The sequence below is a fragment of the Chenopodium album genome, chromosome 11, assembly GCF_948465745.1.
Source record: "Chenopodium album chromosome 11, dcCheAlbu1.1, whole genome shotgun sequence".
Classification (NCBI taxonomy): Eukaryota; Viridiplantae; Streptophyta; class Magnoliopsida; order Caryophyllales; family Amaranthaceae; genus Chenopodium; species Chenopodium album.
In genome coordinates this window covers 55,687,355-55,710,218 of record NC_137844.1, presented here as the reverse complement: position 1 = coordinate 55,710,218, position 22,864 = coordinate 55,687,355, and the positions used below count along the sequence as shown (strand labels likewise).

At 33.4% G+C, this 22,864-nt stretch overlaps 1 protein-coding gene, 1 long non-coding RNA gene and 1 pseudogene across 3 annotated transcripts; 1 reads left to right on the top strand and 2 right to left on the bottom strand.

The window, feature by feature from the left end:
* Positions 1-5,150: 5,150 nt before the first annotated feature.
* On the bottom strand, positions 5,151-5,832 carry LOC145566918 (inorganic pyrophosphatase 1 pseudogene; annotated as a pseudogene). Its single transcript, XR_014095492.1, has 2 exons — positions 5,617-5,832; positions 5,151-5,513 (listed from the first exon to the last, which is right to left on the bottom strand). The product of XR_014095492.1 is annotated as an inorganic pyrophosphatase 1 pseudogene (transcript).
* Positions 5,833-9,679: 3,847 nt separating this feature from the next.
* Positions 9,680-10,969, bottom strand: LOC145569310 (inorganic pyrophosphatase 2-like). Its single transcript, XM_081628664.1, has 4 exons — positions 10,770-10,969; positions 10,544-10,665; positions 10,199-10,403; positions 9,680-10,098 (listed from the first exon to the last, which is right to left on the bottom strand). The coding sequence occupies exons 1-4, from the start codon at positions 10,905-10,907 to the stop codon at positions 9,736-9,738; spliced, it is 828 nt and encodes a 275-aa protein (XP_081484790.1). The 5' UTR covers positions 10,908-10,969; the 3' UTR covers positions 9,680-9,735.
* A 1,847-nt stretch (positions 10,970-12,816) lies between these two features.
* LOC145569309 (uncharacterized) lies at positions 12,817-13,993 on the top strand. The gene is made up of 2 exons (XR_014096090.1): positions 12,817-13,079; positions 13,609-13,993. It is a non-coding gene; the product is annotated as an uncharacterized LOC145569309 (long non-coding RNA).
* The last annotated feature ends 8,871 nt before the right edge of the window (positions 13,994-22,864 follow it).

Here is a 22,864-nt window from a genome sequence, read left to right as displayed (position 1 = left end):
ACAAAATTAATTGACTCTATTATAATAAAATATACTCCCTTTGTGCAATTGTGCCTACATGGCTATATTGCTAGTTCATAGTCTTAATACACGATTAATAAAAAAAATTGTCAAATTTAACTGGCTTCTTACTTTATTATGCGAGTCAATGAGATTTTTTTTTTTAAATAAAGTTATTAGATAGTTGGTTTTTTTTTTTTTTTTTTTTTTTTTTTTTCTTTTCTTCGTAATACTACCTCCGTTAACTTTTAGTTGCAACTTTGGGTATTATTTGTGAGACATAAAATATTCTAAAGTTGCAACTAGAAGTTAATGGAGGTAGTAGTTATATTTAGTGGATTAAAAAGGACCGGAGAAATATTTAAAATCGAGTACATTCCATTTGTGGAAAGAAAAAAAATAAATAGGGACTTTCATATGTAAAGTTTAAATAGAGAAAGAGTAAGTGGAGTAATTGAGTCATTATATAAAACACAGATTCACACACAAATTCTTATATGTGGTTGGCCACATCATGTGACCAATCATCATAGGGATTACTTTTTTAGTATTATATGAGTTACTTAGTCAGTGTTATAGGGGTTACTTCGTTAATGTTAGGTTACCCGGTTAGTATTACAGATTTACAGGGGTTACTCGATCAGTAATACAGGGATTACTCGGTAAGTGTCATAGGAATTACTTTGTTCTTTAACAAATGGACACAAAGTGTAGCCAACTGCACACAAAACCAGATCTATATAAAAACGAAAGAAGTATGAAAGGACTAAAAATATAGTTTACATATCATTTAAAAAATAAAACAACAGATTAATAATATAGGTGTAACATTAAAATAAAATTTTAAAAAATAATTCGTAATAAGGAAATAATTAAACAAAGCAAACTTCAATTCCTCTTCCTTACTCTCAATGTTTAATTAGTAAGTTAAGACACCTTTAAGACTTTTAGCATTTTAGCTTACCAATTATATCGATCTAACATGATCTTAGATATCATCGGATTATTCATGTCAAATCAAAAAATAAAAAAGATATGGCCTTGGATAATGTTTAAAACCTGGACTATGAATAATTGAATAGTGTAATGGAGTGTAAAGACTGTGACTATAAATTCCTTCAATTTCCGGCAACAAAATCTCTTAGTTTATGTCAAAATAAAAAAGAAATCTCTTAGATGTTGAAAAGCTTGCAATAGTAATTAGTAAATTCTTGGATTTTGAGTTAGGGTATGACAATTCAAGATTCTGTCAAATTTGGGATAATATTTCTGCACTATTTTGTGATGGAAGATTAATTCAAATAGAATAATACGGGCTTAGTCAGACAGTACATATCCCTCAAGATTCATTAACATCATAACATGACATTTGATTCAATGATTTATTTATTTATTTATTTATTTTTTTAAGTTTGTTATTTTCGTTTGAAATACTCCCTCCATTTTTTAAGTGTGTATGTGTCGGTTTGTCCAACAAATTAATAAATGTGAAGACTAAAGAGAGAGGCTCAATTATAAAAATTAAGACAAAAATGTCTATAAAAAAAGTGATGCACTTAAAAAAAACCGGTAAATTTAGAAAATTGGTGTACTAATACACTGGGAGAGTAATGTGTTATAATTGACTTATGGTTTAAAGTTTATAAAAGTTTGATTATATAGTTTCATCAGGTATGGTCAAGTTTGATTTGATCTAATTGTTTGTTTGACTGAACCTTAGTCATAGTAATGTGTTTACATGCAAGGAAAAAAAAATTATTATGAGATAATATCTTGTTATATTTGTCTTAATGATCATTTTCACATATCAAATTTTCATAATTTTTTAAATACAAAACTAAAGATATGGCAATAAACAACACATATATTATGGATGTTGTCTGGCCTGATTTGTTATTTTTATTTGATCTAATTTTGAAAATAATAAGCTAAGTAATAAGAATAATAATCAATTAGGTTGAACTTGTATGAGTCCAACCTAATCTAAATAACTCTTATGGACTAGACTTGTACTTGTATAATTATAAATTATGATTATATACATTATGATCATCAGATATAATGATATGAATGAGGAATAAATAATTAACTTACTTAAATAAGCTCCTTCCGTATTTTATTACTTTTTTTTTAAGGAGAAGGGTTCTACCGAGTCGGAACCTCGCATTGATTCTCCCGGCCCAGCTTAGTGGGCTAGGCACTTTAGGAGTGGGGAGGAGGGGAACTCAGGGAAGGGTAAGAGAATCCCCACCCCAAAGTGTCTCTAGTGGAATTTGATCCCACAACCTCCGTATTTTATTACTCGCTCCACTTATATTGTGATCCTTAATTGCTTATAGTGCATATAATCTTGCGTATAGTACACTGGAGTGTATGATGAAATTTTGCAAGTAAGAGATTATTTTATAAATAATAATAATAATAATAATAATAATAATAATAATAATAATAATAATAAAGGGAAAAAGGGCAAATCAAGAAATTCTTTATACTTTGTAGTATTGATTCCACGTCTTTACCATTACAAACCAATAATTACAAAGACCTATTCGACGCCGACCTCACGGATCTTGGCTTTGCTAACATTCCATGGATCACTTGAGATCATATCATAAGCCGGATAACTCAACTTTAGCATAACTGGTCATCCGATCTTCTCTTTGCCTTAAAGAATGAATTGAAGCTAGGGCAATATATAATCTCCAATAATTCCATCTCCTTAAAGAATGCATGAATTTCTTGTCCCCACGTTAACCTTTTGATCACTAAACCTGCAATCATATTAAATAAGGAGTAACAATTAAATAATATAGACATGATGATCATATAACATATGTACACATTAGGGTTTGATATCCTAGCTCATAATATACATAGTTGCATAATATATTCACCTTGTACATTAATCTTCCTTCATCAAAATAACACGACGAACGGATTCGTGTTAATCTCGGACAAACAATCTTTCGATCCTAGATGATCAAGTATATATATATTCGAGTCACTTACTATTGAAGTGTATATATATGTCTCAATGAATAACATATATATTCGAGTCACTTACTATTTAAGTGTCTACTAAAGCGGACATGTATTAGGACTCATAAGGGCGGCAATGCAGTTGTTTAATGTTAGGTTATGAGCTTATGACTCTTGTATGCAAAGGAAGGAGGTTTCCTCTAGGTGGTTGGCCTAACCTTAACCAATGTAGAACCAGTACTAGACCGATGATAGCATACATGGTATAAAGAGCGTAGTGTTGGTTTGAGCTAGGAAAGAGGAGGGATCCTAGAGATGCCAATGTTAGTGCACCAAATTTAATCATCATTTCTTTGTAAAGTTCATAAGTAGGTGATGATGGCAAGGATAAAGTTGGTGGTGGCGGCGATGAAGATGTTGGTGATGTGGGTGGAGATTGTGATATCAATAATGATTGTGGTGGCGGCGGAGAAGAGGATGGCATTGGTGGTGATGATATTAAACAAGCAGCATAAGTCCAACAATAAAACAAAAGCCAAACAATAGAGACTAGTATAGTGTAAGGATTGGTAGAAAAGGGGGAAATTGTATGATCTCCTTGACTCTTTAACTGAAGCAAGCCAATTAAGAATGTGGCTATGAAGGTAAAGATGGTGTTTAAGGCATTCGGGTTGATCGATTTCGGCTCTACAACAGGTGGTGGTTGATGATGGACGTTATTAGGAGACATATACAAGTTAGCAAAGTTGCAAATTACCACTGGCTGAAAATTGGGGTGGTCTTGAGAAGTTGTTTGCTCCATTTGAGACTGAAGAGGTTGATGTCGTTGGAAAAAATGAGAGATTGTTAATGGTTGATGATGAAATTGGGACATTATATATTTATAATAATTAGCATAATAACAACTATATTTTCTCCTTTTATAGGAAGTAGTAGCTATTTCGGTAGTCAGTCAGTGGGCCACTAATCACTCTATGGTAGGTACGGTATATACACGTCGTTGCTTCTTGTGTTTTCTTTGGTCTTTGTACTTCATTCGAATAAAAATTACTCCGTAATAAAATATATATATCAGGTACGGTATATACACGTCAATAGAATTGCGTCAGTAGAAAAATCAATTATTCATAAAATGATTCTATGTTTGACATTAAGCCGCGTTCATCTAGACTCTTGAGAGAAGCTTTTCCCTCATATTTGGTATTGTACCATGTATGTATGTATGTAGTGGTACGTAGTCTACCTAAATATACAACATGTCTAATCTCCTTACCTCGTGTATAGTGGCGGCCGCTGTCAATGATTAGGAGTAGTTGGCGGTAGTAATGGCGGCGGACTGTGGTGTATGTGGAGGTAGGTGAAGGGAGTGGCATTGAGGACGGCGAGGTGAGGTGAGGTGGGTTGTGTGAGGCTGACAGTGACAGGATGGTGGTGGCGTTGATGATGATGTGTGGCAGCTAGCTTAGTGGAGTCCATGCACCATGGTACGGTGTTGGTTGAGGTTGAATCTTGAGCCATGTGTGCAATGGAGGTCAATCAGAGAGGGAGGAGGTTGTTTTGGAAAATTCATTAGGCGCGCAATTTCAAGTAATAGGCCTTAAATTACAACACCATTGATTTCTTTGCAAGATATAAATTATGGTTTTGATGCTTGGCTAATTTGCTTCAACAATATAAGTGGGTTAGTTTCAATAGCTTAACCTTGATACTTAAGCTGATGAAGCAAATTAACTTGACAGTCGAAGGTGAAATAGTTATAACAAAGGAGCTTATCAGCTAATTGTGATTGTAAGATGTAATTGGATCCCATGAACATATAATCATTGACTCATTGTTGTTAATGGTTTAGGAATTTTTGACATTGCGGTGATAGATTGACAAGCAAAATATCTTTTAATTTAATAATTAGAGAAACAAGTTTTTCAACATTTCTTTGTTACTATTAGTAGAGAATATAGAGATGGCTTTAAGTGTCATTAAAAATACAAATTTCATTCATTGAATAAGTTGCTCAATTGGGCAACAAAGGTTAATTACATAATCCTCATATCAAAACCTTTAACAAATCCTCTATAGTTTTTAATCTTTGATTCTACACCGTACCAAACAAAAATTACATTGAACTTTCTTTCTCCCTTTTTTTTAAAAGTGTTATAGAAGTTAGCCACTTTTTAAAAAGGAACACATAAAACCTTAGACCGCAACTCTATATCAGAAATAACGGGCAAAATCTCAAGCTTGCAGTCAAGGTTGATTAATTGATCAACATTATAATCATCTCCATTGGTGATGTTATCTTGGATGAGAGCCAATAGAACTCGCTCGAGATCGCCACCGTCAGCCCATTCATGGATCTTGGCTTTGACAAGCATTGGATTACTTGAGACCATATCATATGCTGAAAAGTTCAGCCTTGGCATAACATGGTCTTCTTCTCTTAGCCTTAAGGAAGGGCAATAATCTCCAATCCCATCTCCTAAATAGATGACTTTCTTGTTTCCATGTTCACATAATAGCCTTTTTATCACTAAACCCTGCAATTAATTTATAACATATAATTAGACATCGACATATAATAATTATAATATATGATTAGACATTAAGATTTGGTAAATAATCGTTACAAAATATATTTACCTTGCACATGTTTGGAGGGCAGGGGTTACTGCATCCATGAGGAGATTTAGTAAAATCATGTATCGGCAAAATCCTTAATCTCCCTTCTCCGTCAACATAACCCGGATTCGTGTTAATCTCCGAGAAATAATCCTTTAAACCAAGATGATCTAGAATGGTCTCGATGAAGAACATATTTGCGTCACTTACAATTCTCATATCACATCTACACGTAAATAAACATTCAATATTTAGTCATAACATCAATAATTTTAAAAGCGTATCAAATATCAATATGGCTATAAATTTTAAAAGCGTATCAATTATCGACATGACTATAAATTCCGGACAAAGAAAACATTAACAAGAGAAATTTAAATTACCCTGCAGCGTGGCGGCTTTGATTGCGGGAACAACACGAGGATGAATCGGAACTCTTTTCAAGACTCGTGCAATGTCATCGATTGTTACGCCTTGTGCATGCATTTCTTTCATCAATGTATCCTGTTACATGATCAACAAAACATACAATATATCAAATCGCTTGAACCAAAGAATAAAAACAGAGGAAAAACAAAAATTTAATTCAATCAAACAAAATACTAACCATCATAGTGTTCCAAGGCATGATTTTTACGAGTTGATCGAAGAGTTGTGTATAACCCAATTCATCAACAACCCAATTATCACTATCACAATCGATAATCGTTTTATCAAAGTCGAAAACCACCATTAATCCCTCCATTGCTCAAAAAAATTACCAAGAACAAACTCAGAAACTTTGGAGAATTGATAGATATTTTTTGTTTCTTCTAAATTTTGTTTGTAGGTAATAAATCTTAAGGTCCCAAGTATTTATACTTTGAAAACTTTCCCTAAGGAATATACTGTAGAATATTTTGATATTCTGAGGGTTATTCTGAATCGTTGGATGAGGTGTGACAATCGAATCCAAGGGTTAAAAATAGACGGTTTAATTAAGGAAGGAATTAATTAGGTAGATTTTTTTTTTTTTTTTTTTTGAAGGGAATAATAGTTAGATAATCAATTACATTATACTAAAGGCGAAACTTAGATAACACTTGGCAAAATATTATAAAAAGTTTTCCCTCCGAAACCACTTACTAAAAAAAACTTATTGTAATTAAATTATGACTTTTAATTTGTATAAAATCTAAAATAAATGTTCTTAAATATCAAATTGCCCATTATAACTATTATATGTTTAATTAATTTCTTTCACAATATTTCATACTTTTTACTACTAAGCCTATTTATAATATTTATATCCATTATTTTTGGTAAAATTCATTGTCATTAGAATTATTTAACAACCGTGCATTGCACGGGATTTAATCTAGTTAAATTAAATGGGGAAAGAAGATAAGTAAAATGCGCGGGAATATGAGGGAATATGCTTTTTGAGGCAGATATCCTGATTTGAGTGGAACTATACCCGTTTTCCTAACAAGATTTAAAGAGGATAATAGAATGTTCTTCGTTTTGTTCTGTGGAATATATTGAGATTCTTCTTAGCGTTATTTGTAAGGGTTTAATTTTGAGAATTTCTTTGCTCTTTCGTTACCTCCAAGGAATGTGTGCTCTTAGTCTTTACTTTACCATCAATTAAGTGACAATTCGAATGGACAATTCTGCTAAAATAAAAAAAAAAAAAAAAATGATAATTTTAACATAGACAGTATACCCAGCATGGATTTTTTTGACCCAAAGTTATACTTGTAGGTATGCATTGCATGATTTGCATTGGGTATCACATGTCCAAATCTTACATACTCTCGTTTTGTTATCAAATTAGGTAGATTTTTAAATTATTACATGGATAATGTTATATGTAGCCCTAAATCCCTAATGGTTATATATAAGCATTAAATACATTCTTGAAAATTGTATAAAATTATGAATTTATGATGAAAACACTCGTAAATCATTGTGACTAGTGTTTATATTTTCATGATTTCTTAACTTTATACTCCCTCATCCGTCCCCTTTTTACATTCCTACTTTCCTTTTTGAGTATTTCAAAATTACATTCCTACTTTCCTTTTTTAGTAAGCAATTTTTTTACCAAATATCCCAAATTATCCCTATTTTTCTATTTTGTAATTAATACTTTCCCTATTTTCTCACTCTTTTTTTTTAATTCTCACTCTTATTTTCAAAATCCATGCATCAATTTAGATGAATATGATTGGTCCTTGTTTTTTCCACCAAAAAATGTTATTGGTCCTTTTTCTTTTCAAATGATTGATGACATGTGCAGCATTAAATATTATTCTATCCTTTGTTTTACTCAAAGACATCAATTAATGTCTTGTAATTCCCATTGTACTTTGTTTTATTCCAAGTTCCTTAATTCCCGTATAATTTTACAAATAAGAATGTAAAAGAGGGACGGAGGGAGTACGATTTTTCTAGTGTGAATTTAATGATTATATGTAGCTCTAAGAGCTATGTATAACATTTTTCTTAATATATATGTTGTATAAATAAACAGGGCGTTTGATTGGAGGGATAGGAATAAGAGGGATAAGGAGAGAGGAGATAGGGAATTGATAGGTGGAACAAGGATAAATAATTCTTATCCCGGATTTGGAAAGTATGGGAAATAAATTAGAGATAAGTAATAAAATTATAAAAAATACCCTTACGAACTTCTACCATTTCTCATATCTTTTCAATTTCTTTAAGGGTAATTTGGTATTTTTAGCCTATTTCTTATCCATTCCCTTTATACTACCCCCTTAGTTATAGAAATGGAGGGATAAAAGGGTGTTTTTATCCCTATCCTCAACCCCCTTTTAATCCCCGTCCCTCTAAACAAACATAGTTTTCTTCTATCCCCATCTTTTATCCTTATCCCCCTAAATAAACACCTTAAAAGGGTAATGTTATATGTAGCTCTGTCGTTACATACGAGTAGTTTAATTTTTTTTTTTTTTTTTTAAATATCTTTATATTTTAAGCATTAATTCATTGATTTATATGAGTACACATTTTCAGAAAAAAAAAGCATTAATTATACCAATTTAAGCATATATTTGTCATGAATTTCTAAATTTGGACAATTTTAGAAAGTGTATTATACATAGCCCTATAGCATTTTCCAAAATCGGAGTCAAAAAATAATTTGTCAAAGGTTTCATTATGTTATTTTTTTTTTTTGTTACTCTTTTAACAACTAAATTTTTTGAAACTAAATTAAATTAGAATCAAATGAAAAGCATGTAGAGGTAGAGATCGATCAATAAATTTTTGAAAACTTTGAAATTCAACTACTCAACCGCTGTTAAAATCCAAAGAAGGTTCTATTCCAAAACCATATTGTAATGGCAGGACTATTTCCTTAGCTTTATAAAGTGCTTAACTCTCTTCTTTTATCAATATAGGACTTTTACACGTGTTATTTGGTGGGATATACTTCAACAATAGTCAATACACATGCGAGCACTAATGAACGATCAACTAACTAGATTAGTTAAAGTTTTAACGGGTGAGCAGTCAAGACCAGTGATCAAACCCGTATAGCGGTACAATATAATATTTGCACACTCTCTCCGTAGCGTAGTAGCAATTGCCGAGTAGAGTGACTCGTGTCTCTTCCTTTCGCTGAATCCTCTTATGTAGAAAATGCACAATTGCGATAATACAGCAAAACCAAAATTACAAGGAGCTTATCAGCTAATTGTGATTGAAAGATGTAATTGGATCCCATGAACATATAATCATTGTTGTTGATGGTTTAGGAATTTTTGGACATTGCGGAGATAGAGATTAATCCCATTGATAAATAGAAATTTAAATGTTAATTTGATTGACCTAAATTAGATTGACAAGCAAAATATCTTTAATTAAATAATTAGAGAAACAAGTTTTTCAACTTTTCTTCGTTACTATTAGTAGAGGATATAGAGATGGCAATAAATGTCACTAAAAGTACAATTTCACTCATTGAATAAGTTGCTCAATTGGGCAACAAAGGTTAATTACATAATCCTCATATCAAAACCTTAAGCAATTCCTCTATAGTTTTGAATCTTTGATTCTACTCCGTATCAAACAAAAATTACATTGAACTTTCTTTCACCCTTTCTTTAAAGTGTTACAGAACTTGGCCACTTTTTAAAAAGGAACACATAAAACCTTAGATTGCAACTCTATATCAGAAGTAACAGGCAAAATCTCAAGCTTGCAATCAAGGTTGATTAATTGATCAACATTATAATCATCTCCACAAGTGATATTATCTTGGATGAGAGCCAATAGAACCCGCTCGAGATCGCCGCCGTCGGCCCATCCATGGATCTTGGCTTTGATAAGCATTGGATTACTTGAGATCATATCATATGCTGGAAAGTTCAACCTTGGCATAACATGGTCTTCTTCTCTTAGCCTTAAGGAAGGACAATAATCTCCAATTCCATCTCCAAAATAGATGAACTTCTTGTTTCCGTGTTCACATAATAGCCTTTTGATCACTAAACCCTGCAATTAATTTATAACAAATAATTAGACATCAACATATAACTTAAATATAATCTTATATGTTTAGGTTTGATCAATAATCGTTACAAAATATATTTACCTTGCACATGTTTGGAGGGCAGGGGTTACTGCATCCATGAGGAGATTTAGTAAAATCATGTATCGGCAAAATCCTTAATCTTCCTTCTCCGTCAACATAACCCGGATTCGTGTTAATCTCCGAAAAATAATCCTTCAACCCAAGATGATCTAGTATTGTCTCGATGAAGAACATATTTGCGTCACTTACAATTCTTAAATTACACCTACACGTAAATAAACATTTAAAATTTAGTCATAAGACTCATAACATCAATAATTCTAAAAGCTAATCAATTATCAAATATTATCAACGTGACTATAAATTCCATACCAAGAAAACATAAACAAAAGAATTTAAAATTACCCTGCAGCATGGGCGGCTTTGATCGCGGGAACAACACGAGGATGAATCGGAACTCTTTTCAAGACTCGTGCAATATCATCGATTGTTACGCCTTGTGTATGCATTTCTTTCATCAATGTATCCTGTTATATGATCAACAAAAACATACAATATATCAATTCGCTTGAACTAAAGAATAAAAACAGAGGAAAAACACAAATTTAATTCAATCGAACAAAATACTAACCATCATAGTGTTCCAAGGCATGATTTTTACGAGTTGATCGAAGAGTTGTGTATAACCCAATTCATCAACAACCCAATTATCACTATCACAATCGATAATCGTTTTATCAAAATCGAAAACCACCATTAATCCCTCCATTGCTAAAAAAAATTACCAAGAACAAACTCAGAAACTTTGAAGAATTGATAGATATTTTTTGTTTCTTCTAAATTTTGTTTGTGGGTAATAAATCTAAAGGTCCCAAGTATTTATACTTTGAAAACTTTCCCTAAGGAATGTACTGTAGAATATTTCGATATTCTGAGGGTTATTCTGAATCGTTGGATGAGGTGTGACAATCGAATCCAAGGGTTTAAATAGACGGTTTAATTAAGGAAGGAATTAATTAGGTAGATTAATTAAGTGGGAATAGAAGATAAGTAAAATGCGCGGGAATATGAGGGAATATGCTTTCCGCCTTGATGGTAAAGTAAAGACTAAAGAGCACAAATTTGTTGAGGTAACGAAAGAACAAAGAAATTCTCAAAATTAAACCCTTACAAAAAACGCTAAGAAGAATCTCAATATATTCCACAGAACGAAACGAAGAACATTCTATTATCCTCTTTAAATCTTGTTAGGAAAACGGGTAGTTCCACTAATCAGGATATCTGCCTCAGAGGAGAGAGTTTGAAATTGGGAATTAGAGGAGAGAGAAGGAGAAATTGAAGGGAAACTTGAAAAAAAAAAAAAAGAGAAGTGTCATATTTTTTAGTCACGTGCGAGTTCAACTCCGAAGAAAAAAGTCATTGGTTGGATTCAGGCGTTAAGGTCCCTCCAAACAACAAAACAAACTTATAAGGTCATTTTAAACCACTTTAAATATATAAGGTCCTTCTAGACACATAAGTGAACATATATGTCCCTTTTAGACAAATTTCCCTACAAATAAAGGGTACTGTTATATGCATCTCTGCCCCTAATGTATTTTTTTTTTTTTTTTTTAAAAAAAATCTTTACATTTTTTAGCATTAATTCATAGATTTATACACATTTTTAGAAAAAAAAACACATTAATTACATTGATTTAAGTGTGTTTTTGTCATTAATTTCTAAATTTGTACAATTTTAGAAAGTGTATAGTGTATTATACACAGCCGCGCCCTATATCATTTTCCAAAATCAGGGTCAACAAATGAGTCTTGTCAAAGGGTGTTAAACTAAATTTTGTTATTCTTTTAATTAACAACTAAATTTACGAAACTAAATTGAATTAGAATAAAATGAAAAACATCTAGAGGTAGGGTTGTACATCGGTCCAAAATCGGACCGGACCTGTTGGGATCGACTCCTGAATCAAAGAATTTTGAGGACTGGAGACTGGACCTGATATAACAAGTCCGGTTTCGGGTCAGACCTGATGCAACAGGTCCGGTTTGGGTTTGGACCTAAACAGATCGATTTTGTGATTTTTTTTGTTTTTAAATAAATAACCTATTGGACCTGCATATGGACCTGTTATGATGATTTTAGACCAGTTGCATGATTTTATAATTACATAAAATCTCAAATCATCAATCACAAAAGTTACATAAAGTTTATAAAGTCCCAATTCTCAAACACCAAAAATACTTAACCCAAATTAAAATTGATTTCTTGTTTTGATTTTTGAAAAAAAAAAAAACAATTTTACCGGTTTCAGGTCCGGACCTGAAAACCCCGGTTTTAGACCTGATCCGGACCAAAATCTGAATCCTTGAATTTTAAGGACCGGGACTAGACCTGAATCTACAGGTCCGGGTCAGGTTCGATCCCAACAGATCCGATTTCGATCAATTTTCAGGTTTGGTCCTGTTTATGTACACCCCTATCTAAAGGTAGAGAAGTAGAGACGGATCAATAAATTTTGGAACCTTTGAGATTCAACTACCTAATAGCCAATACACATGCAAGCACTAATGAATGATCAACTAACTAGATTAGTTTCCCTCAAAAAAAAAAAAAAAACCTAACTAGATTAGTTAAAATTTTGACGGGTAAGTACTTATGACCGGTGATTAAATTTTGTTTACAACATTTGCCCGACTGACTGTGTCTACAACACACCGAGGAAGAAGAAGAAGAAGAAAAAAAAAAAAAAAAAAAAAACGTAGTCTAGTAGCGACTAGCGACTGCTGAGTAAAGTGATTCGAGTCTTTCCTTCCCTTAATCCTCCTCCGTTGAAAATGGGCAGTTGCGATAATATAGCAAAATCAAAATTACAATCTCCAAAACCCTAAGACAGATACTTCCTCATTGCTCCAGATTATTCTTCTCGGAGAATAAAGTTCTGTAAGTTGAAGTCTATTGTGATTCCCTTTTTGGTTTTCGTCCTTAATTTGGTGGATTTCAATCTTTATTTGCAGTTTTTATTTATTTTTGTTAATAAATTGTGTAATTGGGCATCAACCCATACTGTTTACTAATTTTTCAAATTGACTTGATGTTCATCTTTCTGGGCTTCTGGGAATTGGGTGCTCGAATTCTATTAATTCCTCTTTTATTAGAAAATAAAAATAAAATTATCAATCAATTTAGGAATTAATAATCATTTGTAAATCAAAATTGCCCTGTTTGGCTGCTTGAAATCATTTGGCATTGCATAGTGTGCAACTTTGTAGGTATTTGATGCTTGACTTCAAATTGTAGGTGTTGTGTTTTTTATTTGATTATAGAGTATATATTAAGAGTATGGCCTTTGAGGCATTTTCCCAATTTCCATATTATACCTTGTATTTATGATTGTATTGCTAATTTGCTACATAGTGCTATCGTTGATATGGATATGATTTCTGATTTTTCAAGTGTTCTGTGGCCTTAGGCGAAAACGGGATGTGTAACACTGTTGAAAACTGCTCGGAAGAGCTGGCCTATCCGCTCCGTTGAGTTATAACTGTATTTGTAAGACTGGTTCGGACGCTCAGATAATGCTTGGATCAAATCGTTTGCAACTGCACAGTTCCGAAGTGGAAGGTTAAGTGGGTAACTAGCTATTGTTGTGTATTTTCAGAGCTCTTGGCCTCCACAGGTCTGTTGTCAAATTCAGAACAACGTTTATGTAATTGTATAGTCTGTAGAGGCAAACATATATTCTGGAATTTCAACGAATGATTATGATCACTGGTTTCTTGGGTCTTCTGTGTAGAAATCTGTTCTTTTTCAACGGGGTGATAATATATGCTGTGCTTAATTATTGGCTTAAATCTTATATATGCTTGCCTTCTGTCATTTTATAGCATTTTTGAGACTTTGTGATGCATTTGTGAAAATTTTCAAAATGCCTTATTAGTTTAAGAAAAATTAGTGAATGTTACCATATGTCCATAATGATAACAAGCATTTGGTTTAAATAGTTAGGGAAAGTATCAATAGTAGCCATGTACTGGTAACATATGGAAGGATTAGGGTCATTTGTGGGAAACAGCCTCAATGGATTTCCACTGGTAGCCTTAACCTAATTTGCATAAATACATTATACGGAGTATTAGAATAAGGCCTTATTTGGTTAGATGCAAAATATTTTCATAGAAAATGATTTTTCCATTTTCCTTTATTTGGTTTGTGAAGAGGCGGAAAACAATTTTCCCAATGGTGGAAGATTGCATCTTTAATGGTGGAAAGCATTTTCCTTTACAAAACAAGAGAAGCCAACTTTGCCTCCCCTTTTCCTTACCTCCTTTTTACTTTCCTCTCTTCCATCCTTACATTTCCAAACCTATATTTTTTTTTTTTTATTTCTCTATAACTTTTCTTAAGGGTACCAAACAAAGGAAACTAATTTGCAATTTTGGTTTTCCTTGAAAATGTTTTCCATGAAAACTAATTTTTCATTTAAGATATTTTACATCAAACCAAACGGGGGCTAAATGAAATATTGTGGACGTAAATTTTATTGATGAGCTATTAAATTCTCAAGTTGATTTGATTTGTATGAGTCAAGAAATTTTTGACTCAGCTTGGCTTGGGTTGAATCTTTACTTTGCTTGATCTGATTGTTTGAAGGGTACCAGTGGACTGCTTGATCTAGGGTAATGCACAGTTAATCAAACTCCTGTTTGATCAGTAGGATCACCATTGATTTAAAGTCTAGTAAAACCATTGGTAATGAAGCACAAAGCCCACTTCATTTGTTGTATAAAGTGCGCAGAGAGCATAGTATGACTGAGAAATTGTAGCCAACTAGTCACCTAGGAATCCATAATAATGCCTCTCGAAGATTATAAATTACCTCTTCATAGATGTCTACAAAAAGAATGGTTGATGCAATGATGATTCATCACTAATATGTAATCTGTAATCACTAGGGGCTTTTTTTTTTTTTTTTTTTTGGGTGTTTAGAGAGCCACAAGGATGAGTGACGACAATCGATTTTAGGTTCATCTGGAACCATGAAGAGGGGCTTTGGTTTGTTTCATGTGTACATTTACCTTCACATATGTATCTATGCACAAGTACTTATAATTTTTTATTTATTTTTTCTATAAAAGCTCCTTGTGCTTTGTTAGAATGGTAATTTGGTTTTGGCTGTGAAAATAATGTTTTGATTTGTAAAAATTAACACAGTATCATGTATAATACAAAAAAGAATAGCCAGGCTGTATGTGTTTTTGTGCATAATTTTTTTTCTTGATGTGATTTAGTTCTCTATTACAAATCTTTTTAGTTCTCTATTACAAGCCTTTGGATGATATATTTACTCCTAATACATTTATATGGAGAAGAAACTGATTAGATTTTGTTGAGACGAAATCATAGATTTGTAGTTTTGCATCTGAAGACAATTTTGATGCAGAAGCACTATGATAGAACAAAGGGCAAAATTCTATTTACATTTTATGTTTACACTAGGTTTGATTATAGGCATAGCTCCTTAACCCTTCAAATATTCGTTTTGTCTAATACAAATGATGAAAGGATGTATAAGTGCACTACAATACTACATCACATCTTAATCCTCTGATTATTTTGCCTTGGATCCATTTTGGTCTGATTGGAGAATATAGGATTTACAAAGAAATTTGTTGCTCAAATAACAGCTAAACATACATACGCTGCTCTATCTGCAGTGTTATGACCTTTTCTAATATTCGCTGCAGTTTTTGTTTAAGGTTGGGCTATCTCTCTGGTATGCAAAGGAAGGAGGTTCACCCTAGGTGCTTGAGAAATTTTCTGGCATAACCTTGCCCAATGAAAAATCAGTCCTAGTCCTATTATGGCATACATGGTATAGAGAGTGTGGTGTTGGGCTGAGCTAGGGAAGAGGAGGGACCCTAGAGATGTCAATGTCAGTGCCCCAAATATAATCATCATTTCTTGATAAATCTCTTGGTAAGGCTTAGTAGTTGGTGGTGATGATGGTAAGGGTATTGTTGGGGGCAGAGATGGCGATGGCGTAGACATCAATGATAGTGGTGGTTGCGATGATGAAGGTGATGTTGGTGGGGGAGAGGATGACACAGAGGTTGTCAATGGTGGTGATGGTTTTAAGCAAACAGCATAGGCCCAACAATATAGCAAAAGCCAAACAATAGAGACTAGAATAGTGTAAGGATTAGTGGAAAAGGGGGAAATTGCATGATCTCCTTGACTTTTCAACTGAAGCAAGCTAAGAAAGAATGTGGATATGAAGATAAAGATGGTGTTTAAGGCCTTTGGATTGAACGATTTTGGCTCAATAAATGGTGTTTGTTGATGCCCTCTATGGACGTTGTTGGGAGTCATGTGGAAGTTGCAAATTACTATCTGCTGGAAATTTGGCCGGTTTTGAGCACTTATTTGCTCCATCTTAGACTGAAAGGGTTGCTGTAGGAAAAGAGTGGGAGATTGTTGATGTTGGTTTTATGACGCTTTTTTTTTTGGGGGTAGATTTTATAGGTTATGTGAATATGAGTTGACTGGTGAGTTTTGTCAAGGTTCACTACTTTTATTCCAAAAAGTCGAAGCTTCCGGGAAGAGTGTTCTTCCACCTCATAATACGGGAAGTGTGTTCTTCCACCTCATAATACGAAATAACCGATTAACAGGAAGAGTGTAGTTGAGTACTTGCTTGTTAGTTGTTACCTTACCATAGTATGCCGACTTGGGCCTTCGTTTAGAGAGAGCCTTTTCATTGAAAATCCAAATTCATTGGCAAATAAATATAGACTTGGGCCTATTGCCTTGGTCCATTTTAGGAAATAAGAGCGATCTATTTGATGATTCTATGTACTTAAATCTTAACCAAGCAACAAGATTAACTAAGTTGTTCTTTAAAATTAAAGATTAACTAACTTGTTACTCTACTAGTTTGGATAACTATAAATGCGAAGCAGAAAGGAAAATTTGTCAACAGGATCCTTTTTAAGTAGACTTTTTATGTGAGAAGGGTTATTTTATTTAAAAAGTTGACAAATTGAAACCTTAATTACATGAATTTATTTTCGTGAAAAGGGACCAGATGAATTCAAGTTTTCACTTGATTTATTTGGTGTTGACCCTCGTATGCAGAGCATGTTGCCTCGTTTTTATCTCTCTATCACCTCCCCAACTATCATGTTAACTATCATCCCACATCTAGCCCACCACCACTCACCCGTCACCACCATACCAAAATCAAACTCCATCATATTTGTTAAGAAATTAACAAGGACTGATTTATTTGGGTAATGTGTTTGATATGCGCGTAACATAGAAAACAATATTAAAAAAATGCAAATTTGAGGAATAATGTAGAAAATAGATGAAATGAACATATAGATTTACGTAGTTCGGTCACATGACCTACGTCAACAAAGAAAGGGATAATATTTTCTTACTGGCTTTCATGGAGGATAAACCAGAAATATATCAAAAGAGATACAACACTCTCAATCTCATAAGATATCTCAAGCGGAGTTACATATCAAGTTGAATTGGTTATGCTAATCAATATGAGCACTAATAGTTGTCCACCAAACGGTAGGGGTGGGCAAAAAATCCGATCCGATTGATCCGATCCGGAAAATTGGATATTCGATCCGGTTTTTTTAATTTAGGATATTTCGGATCGGATATCCGAAAATTTTCGAATCGGATTCGGATCATGAATTTGAAATTTTCGGATATCCAATCCGATCCGATTTTAGAATTTTTTTCAAAAAAATACGGAAGGTCTTCCTGATTTTGTTGGACCATGAAACACAAAAACTAAAACAACCCTAAAAGCCCACTAAAAATATTCACTTGTGCAGCAAATACACTGTACCAGGTAGTCTACCCACAATACCCATGAAGCAACCTTCACCCGTGAATCTCAACTCCGACCTCTAACCTTTTTCACTCTTACCGAAACTAGGGCTGGCAAATGGATCAGGTCGGGTCGGGTTCGTGTTCGGGTCACCTAATTTCGGGTCAGCTACCCCCCAACCCGAACCTGATCCATTTAACTTTTCGGGTTGAAAACCCCAACCTGAACCTGATATTTTCAGGTTCGGGTCAACCCGAAATTGACCTTATTTGACCTGATTTTTATTTGGGTTAAAATCAGGTTTCTTTGACCTGAAATTAACCCGAACCAAACCTGATATATTCAGGTTCGGGTTAACCCAAAATTGACCTGAATAACTTTTTTTTCATTTCAAATACAAGTTGTTCAGAGGTTAAGCATTTTAATTCAAACCAAAATTAAATAGCTTAGTCTAACAAAGTAACAATTCTACTTAACGATAATAAACCAATAAAAATTGTAATTCACTAATTACAAACCAAAGATAAAGTTTTAATAACACAAATTACAGTTCTCAAAAAATAATAGAAGATGCAATAAGAGTTTCATTTGGATTAAGATCGGGCGATGTTGGGACTGTCAATTTGTCATGGCTGTCATCCTTGTTCACCACCTCAAGCTTCAAAATTGATCCCACAACATTTCCAATTGAACATGGGTGGGCTACTTCTTGCTGCCAAACCTGTAAAGAAAAACAACACTAACATAATTAAAACATGCAATTCTAAATCAGACTATATTATCTAGATCTAACTAGTAAGATCTAAATTAAAACATGCATGCTCATGAAAAACAAAAGTAAACAACAAATATTAGCAAGAATCACCATGACATAGACAACATTTAACAATAAAAATTAGCATTAACAATCAAAAATTAGCAAAAACAACCGTATAATAACATAATCAACAACATTTAACATCAGAAATTAGTAATAACACTCGAAAATTAGCATGTAAAAAACTAAAATAAACGGAAGCAAGTAATTATAAAATTAACAACAGAAGAATTAATCCGAAATGGCCAGCCCTACCAAACGGTTTCTTATACTCCGTAAAACATAAGGAATCCCTAAAGAAACCTTAAATTATCCCCCAAGGAATAGCATTAGTAGCTGTCATAAGCGTACTCAAAATTAGGAAGCAAAATGCCTTCACTCGACTAGGCACGAGCGTGCTATGCAAGGCACATTCGTGCTTCTTCCCTAACTTTAACAGGTCTTCATAAAACAACCATAATTTTCTTGTTTCTTATTGAAATTGGCTCTTCCTATGCCCTTATTCCCTTTCCCTTTGCTCTATTCTCTCCCCTCCTCGTTTGGACCCAATGCCATCCACCCCTTCACACTAACTATTATAAATTGCCGTCGCTCAAGCACCGCCCATATCATGCCACTTATCAGTGACCAATATATAAATATATTTGATTTTTCTCTCTCCTCCAATGCTAGGTTTGCAACTTGTTTGCATACACCAATGCCGCCTCATATTAGCTTCTCCAAGATCACAACATCATCAAACACATGTTTGAAACTTAAGACATGTGAGATGGATGGAGTTTCGTTTTTCTTTATTCTCTCTTTATAAATTGCATATGGAAAAGTAAAAAGTTGATTTCTTCAAATGAAGGGTTAAGTATAAGACAAGGACTTAACATTTCATGTTCTTCACCTTTAAGGATCTACTTAACATTTCATGTTCTTCACCTTTAAGGATCTATCACAATTTTTTTTTCACCTATAAGGATCTCACCGTACTTTTCTGACCAAATTTAATGATAGGTCCTAATTTTACACATTTTAGGTGCTTATCTACACTCAATTGCTTATAGATTTAGAGGTCTAGGATGTATTTTTACATTATTTGCTTAGGTTATGCTCTACTACTCTCCGTTTGTGTGTTTTATGATTTTCAGGTGATTTAGATGCAAATGGATTATGGTTGGCTAATCTTGGGTATAATAATTATGGATTATGAAGCTACGTCGCTCAATGATCTCAAATCATGTTTTCGAGAGGAAATAAGGATAGAAAGAAGTAAAGGCGTTGAAGAAAGACTTGACAATATGAGTCATGTCTACTATTTTGATCAAAACTTTCGATGTACAAATGATATTGGAGTGATTCAAATTGCATTGGAAAGTAGACTTCAAGAGCTTTCCAAAGATATATTACACGCCTCAAAAAAAGATCTAGAGCTCAAGTTATGACCGTTTTAAGACGAGTTATGCGTGCAGCAGCGAGGCACAGGCGTGCCTCATGCTAGCACGTCCGTGCCTGGACGAATAAATCATCTTATTAGCGGATTATTTTCCTAATTCTATCCTAATTCCTAGCTTTATTATAAATACTCCTTGGCTTTATTATGTCATAACCCCATTCCCCATTAGTTTAGAACCCTAGTTTTCTCTCTAGTTTTATTTTATTAATTCAAGTATTATAATTTCTTCTTTTATTTTATTTCTTTTATTATGTTAGAGTAGATTATTATTCTAGGGTTAGGTTGAACCTTAGCCATGATTGATACTTGATTTGTTCTTTTAAATTCTCAATTAGTTGTTTATATTGTTCATGCTTAATTGATTGTGCTTATACCGATACCAGATTAGAGATAATTGGTATTGTTATCATTCCTTTGTTTTGATCACAACGAGAGTTGTGTTTTTAAATTAACGGATTTGAATGGATCAATTAACGGTTTGAAGTTCATCATGAGAATAGTTGAATGAATGATTAAGAAGTTAGAGTAATGTGCTTAATGTCTCTAATTTGCATGATTCCACGAGAGTAGGCTTGATTGTGATCAGGAACGCCATTGATAACTCGAGAGAGACCTTTGGTATTTTATAGGGATTACTTTTCCTCTTGTCGATTGTATTATATGTTAGGGGTAGAATGACTATACATTGATTGATTGGGGCAAGAATTTGTCTTGCATTGATTATGCTAGTGGTGATACTTAATTCTAGATGTTTTTATTATTATTTGATTCGTTTTTGAAATTTGAGTAATCGTAGTTATTTAATCTATTATTCTATAACAACCTTCTCTATGTGGGATCGACTCTAACTTACCCTACTACATATTAGGAGGATTAGTTAGGTTTCTACTGTTTTTATTAGGTATACGATCTCCGCCTATCATTTAACCAAGCCTTACAACCCTAAGTATAGTTTACATGTTGATCATGAAATCAACATTAATTAATAATAGCCGACACTTGCTCTTTTTCCTCCCCTGTTCATTACTTTTCTTCCATTGTCGAGGGTTGCATGGTCAACAACCATGAAAATAATTCCTTAAGTAAACAATCAAAGCATAAATTCGGATAAATTGATGTTTAAAATTGAATCACACCTTTACTTCTTCATCATAATTAAACAAACAACCATATGATGTTCCGATCACAAATTTTGCAAATACTACACCAAACACCTACCACAGTCATTTTAAGAACCTATCAAGAACCCAAAAGAGAAGTGCATGCAGTGGAACTTTCCCCATAAACCTTAGCCATAAATAATTCCCAAATTCAAACTTTTGATTTTGTCACCAGTTTCTTCCAACCTGAGCTCCGATGTTGCATTTACAATGATCATATATTTAATCGTACCAACTATAATTGAACGGAGCTAGTAATTAGTAAATAATAAACAAAAATTAATACATACTAATAGTCGGTCTATTATTTGTTAGTCCTCAACGTGCGGATCAAGGTTATCCAAGGTTACTTGTGCATCAAGTAATTTATTCTCATCCCATCTTTGTAGGTTACCTCTTTCCACGCCGCTATCCGTTTTAGAAAACCACCGCCTATAAATAACAAATATCGGCAATCAGTTTCCTGAAAAATCTACTTGTATTTCTCTTTTATTTTGCCACAATCTGTATTTCTTCTCTCAAACTCATAGATCGATCACATTATAATGCAGAAAAATAACAGGACTTTTGACGATCAGGGTAATCTCATGTCCGCTGATGTGGGTAGTTCAGATCTTGTTTCACGCAGCAATGGCAAAGGACCGGTGGCGAAAAAGGTAGCAGAATTTACTGATATCTTTATGAAGCGAAAGATAGACAACCAAATTGCCTTTGATAAATTAGATGAGGCTACTAAAAGAATTCGTATGGAGAAAGCGGCTGCTTTTCCTAATCAAGAATCAAATCATAATAAAGAAGACGACGTTACGAAGAAATCGGTACTTCGTGAACCTCCTGTTGGGAAAGGATCGTATGGTGCGCTGAACTGGCTCAGGGAGCGAGGCGATTTGAACCAAACTGTTGAACCGATGATCATGAGTGGACGAAACATGGACAAGAAAATTGTTGATGGAGGAGGAGCGAAGGAGATATGTATTGAGAGGAAGGACAAATATGGAAGAGATTTAACTCCGAAACAAGCCTTTCGTGAGCTGTGTTATAGATTCCATGGAAAACAGCCTCGTAGGAAAAAACAGGAAAAGATGATAAAGTTGTACCAAGACAAATTGAGGGTTAAGCAAGGGAGTTCTTTTGATGCGGCCGTGGAACGAATGAGGAAGACACAAGCTGAATTAAAGACACCCTATGTTGTTCTCGATGGATATGTTAAACCCTAGATTCAATGTAAGTGATCATGCTGTGATGGATATGCTTTATGGTTGGGTTTTTCAGTTGTTTTCTTTATTTGCGTTGGTTGTTATTTGGTTTATCATATTTGGAGAAAGTTGTTATATGCATAATGTTTGACAGTATTTTGAGTTTTGGACTATTATTATGTGATAATAAAAGGAATTTATCTTCCTGTCTGGACAACTTTCATGGTATTTTCACGACTTTTTTTAGTTGATTCTTGTA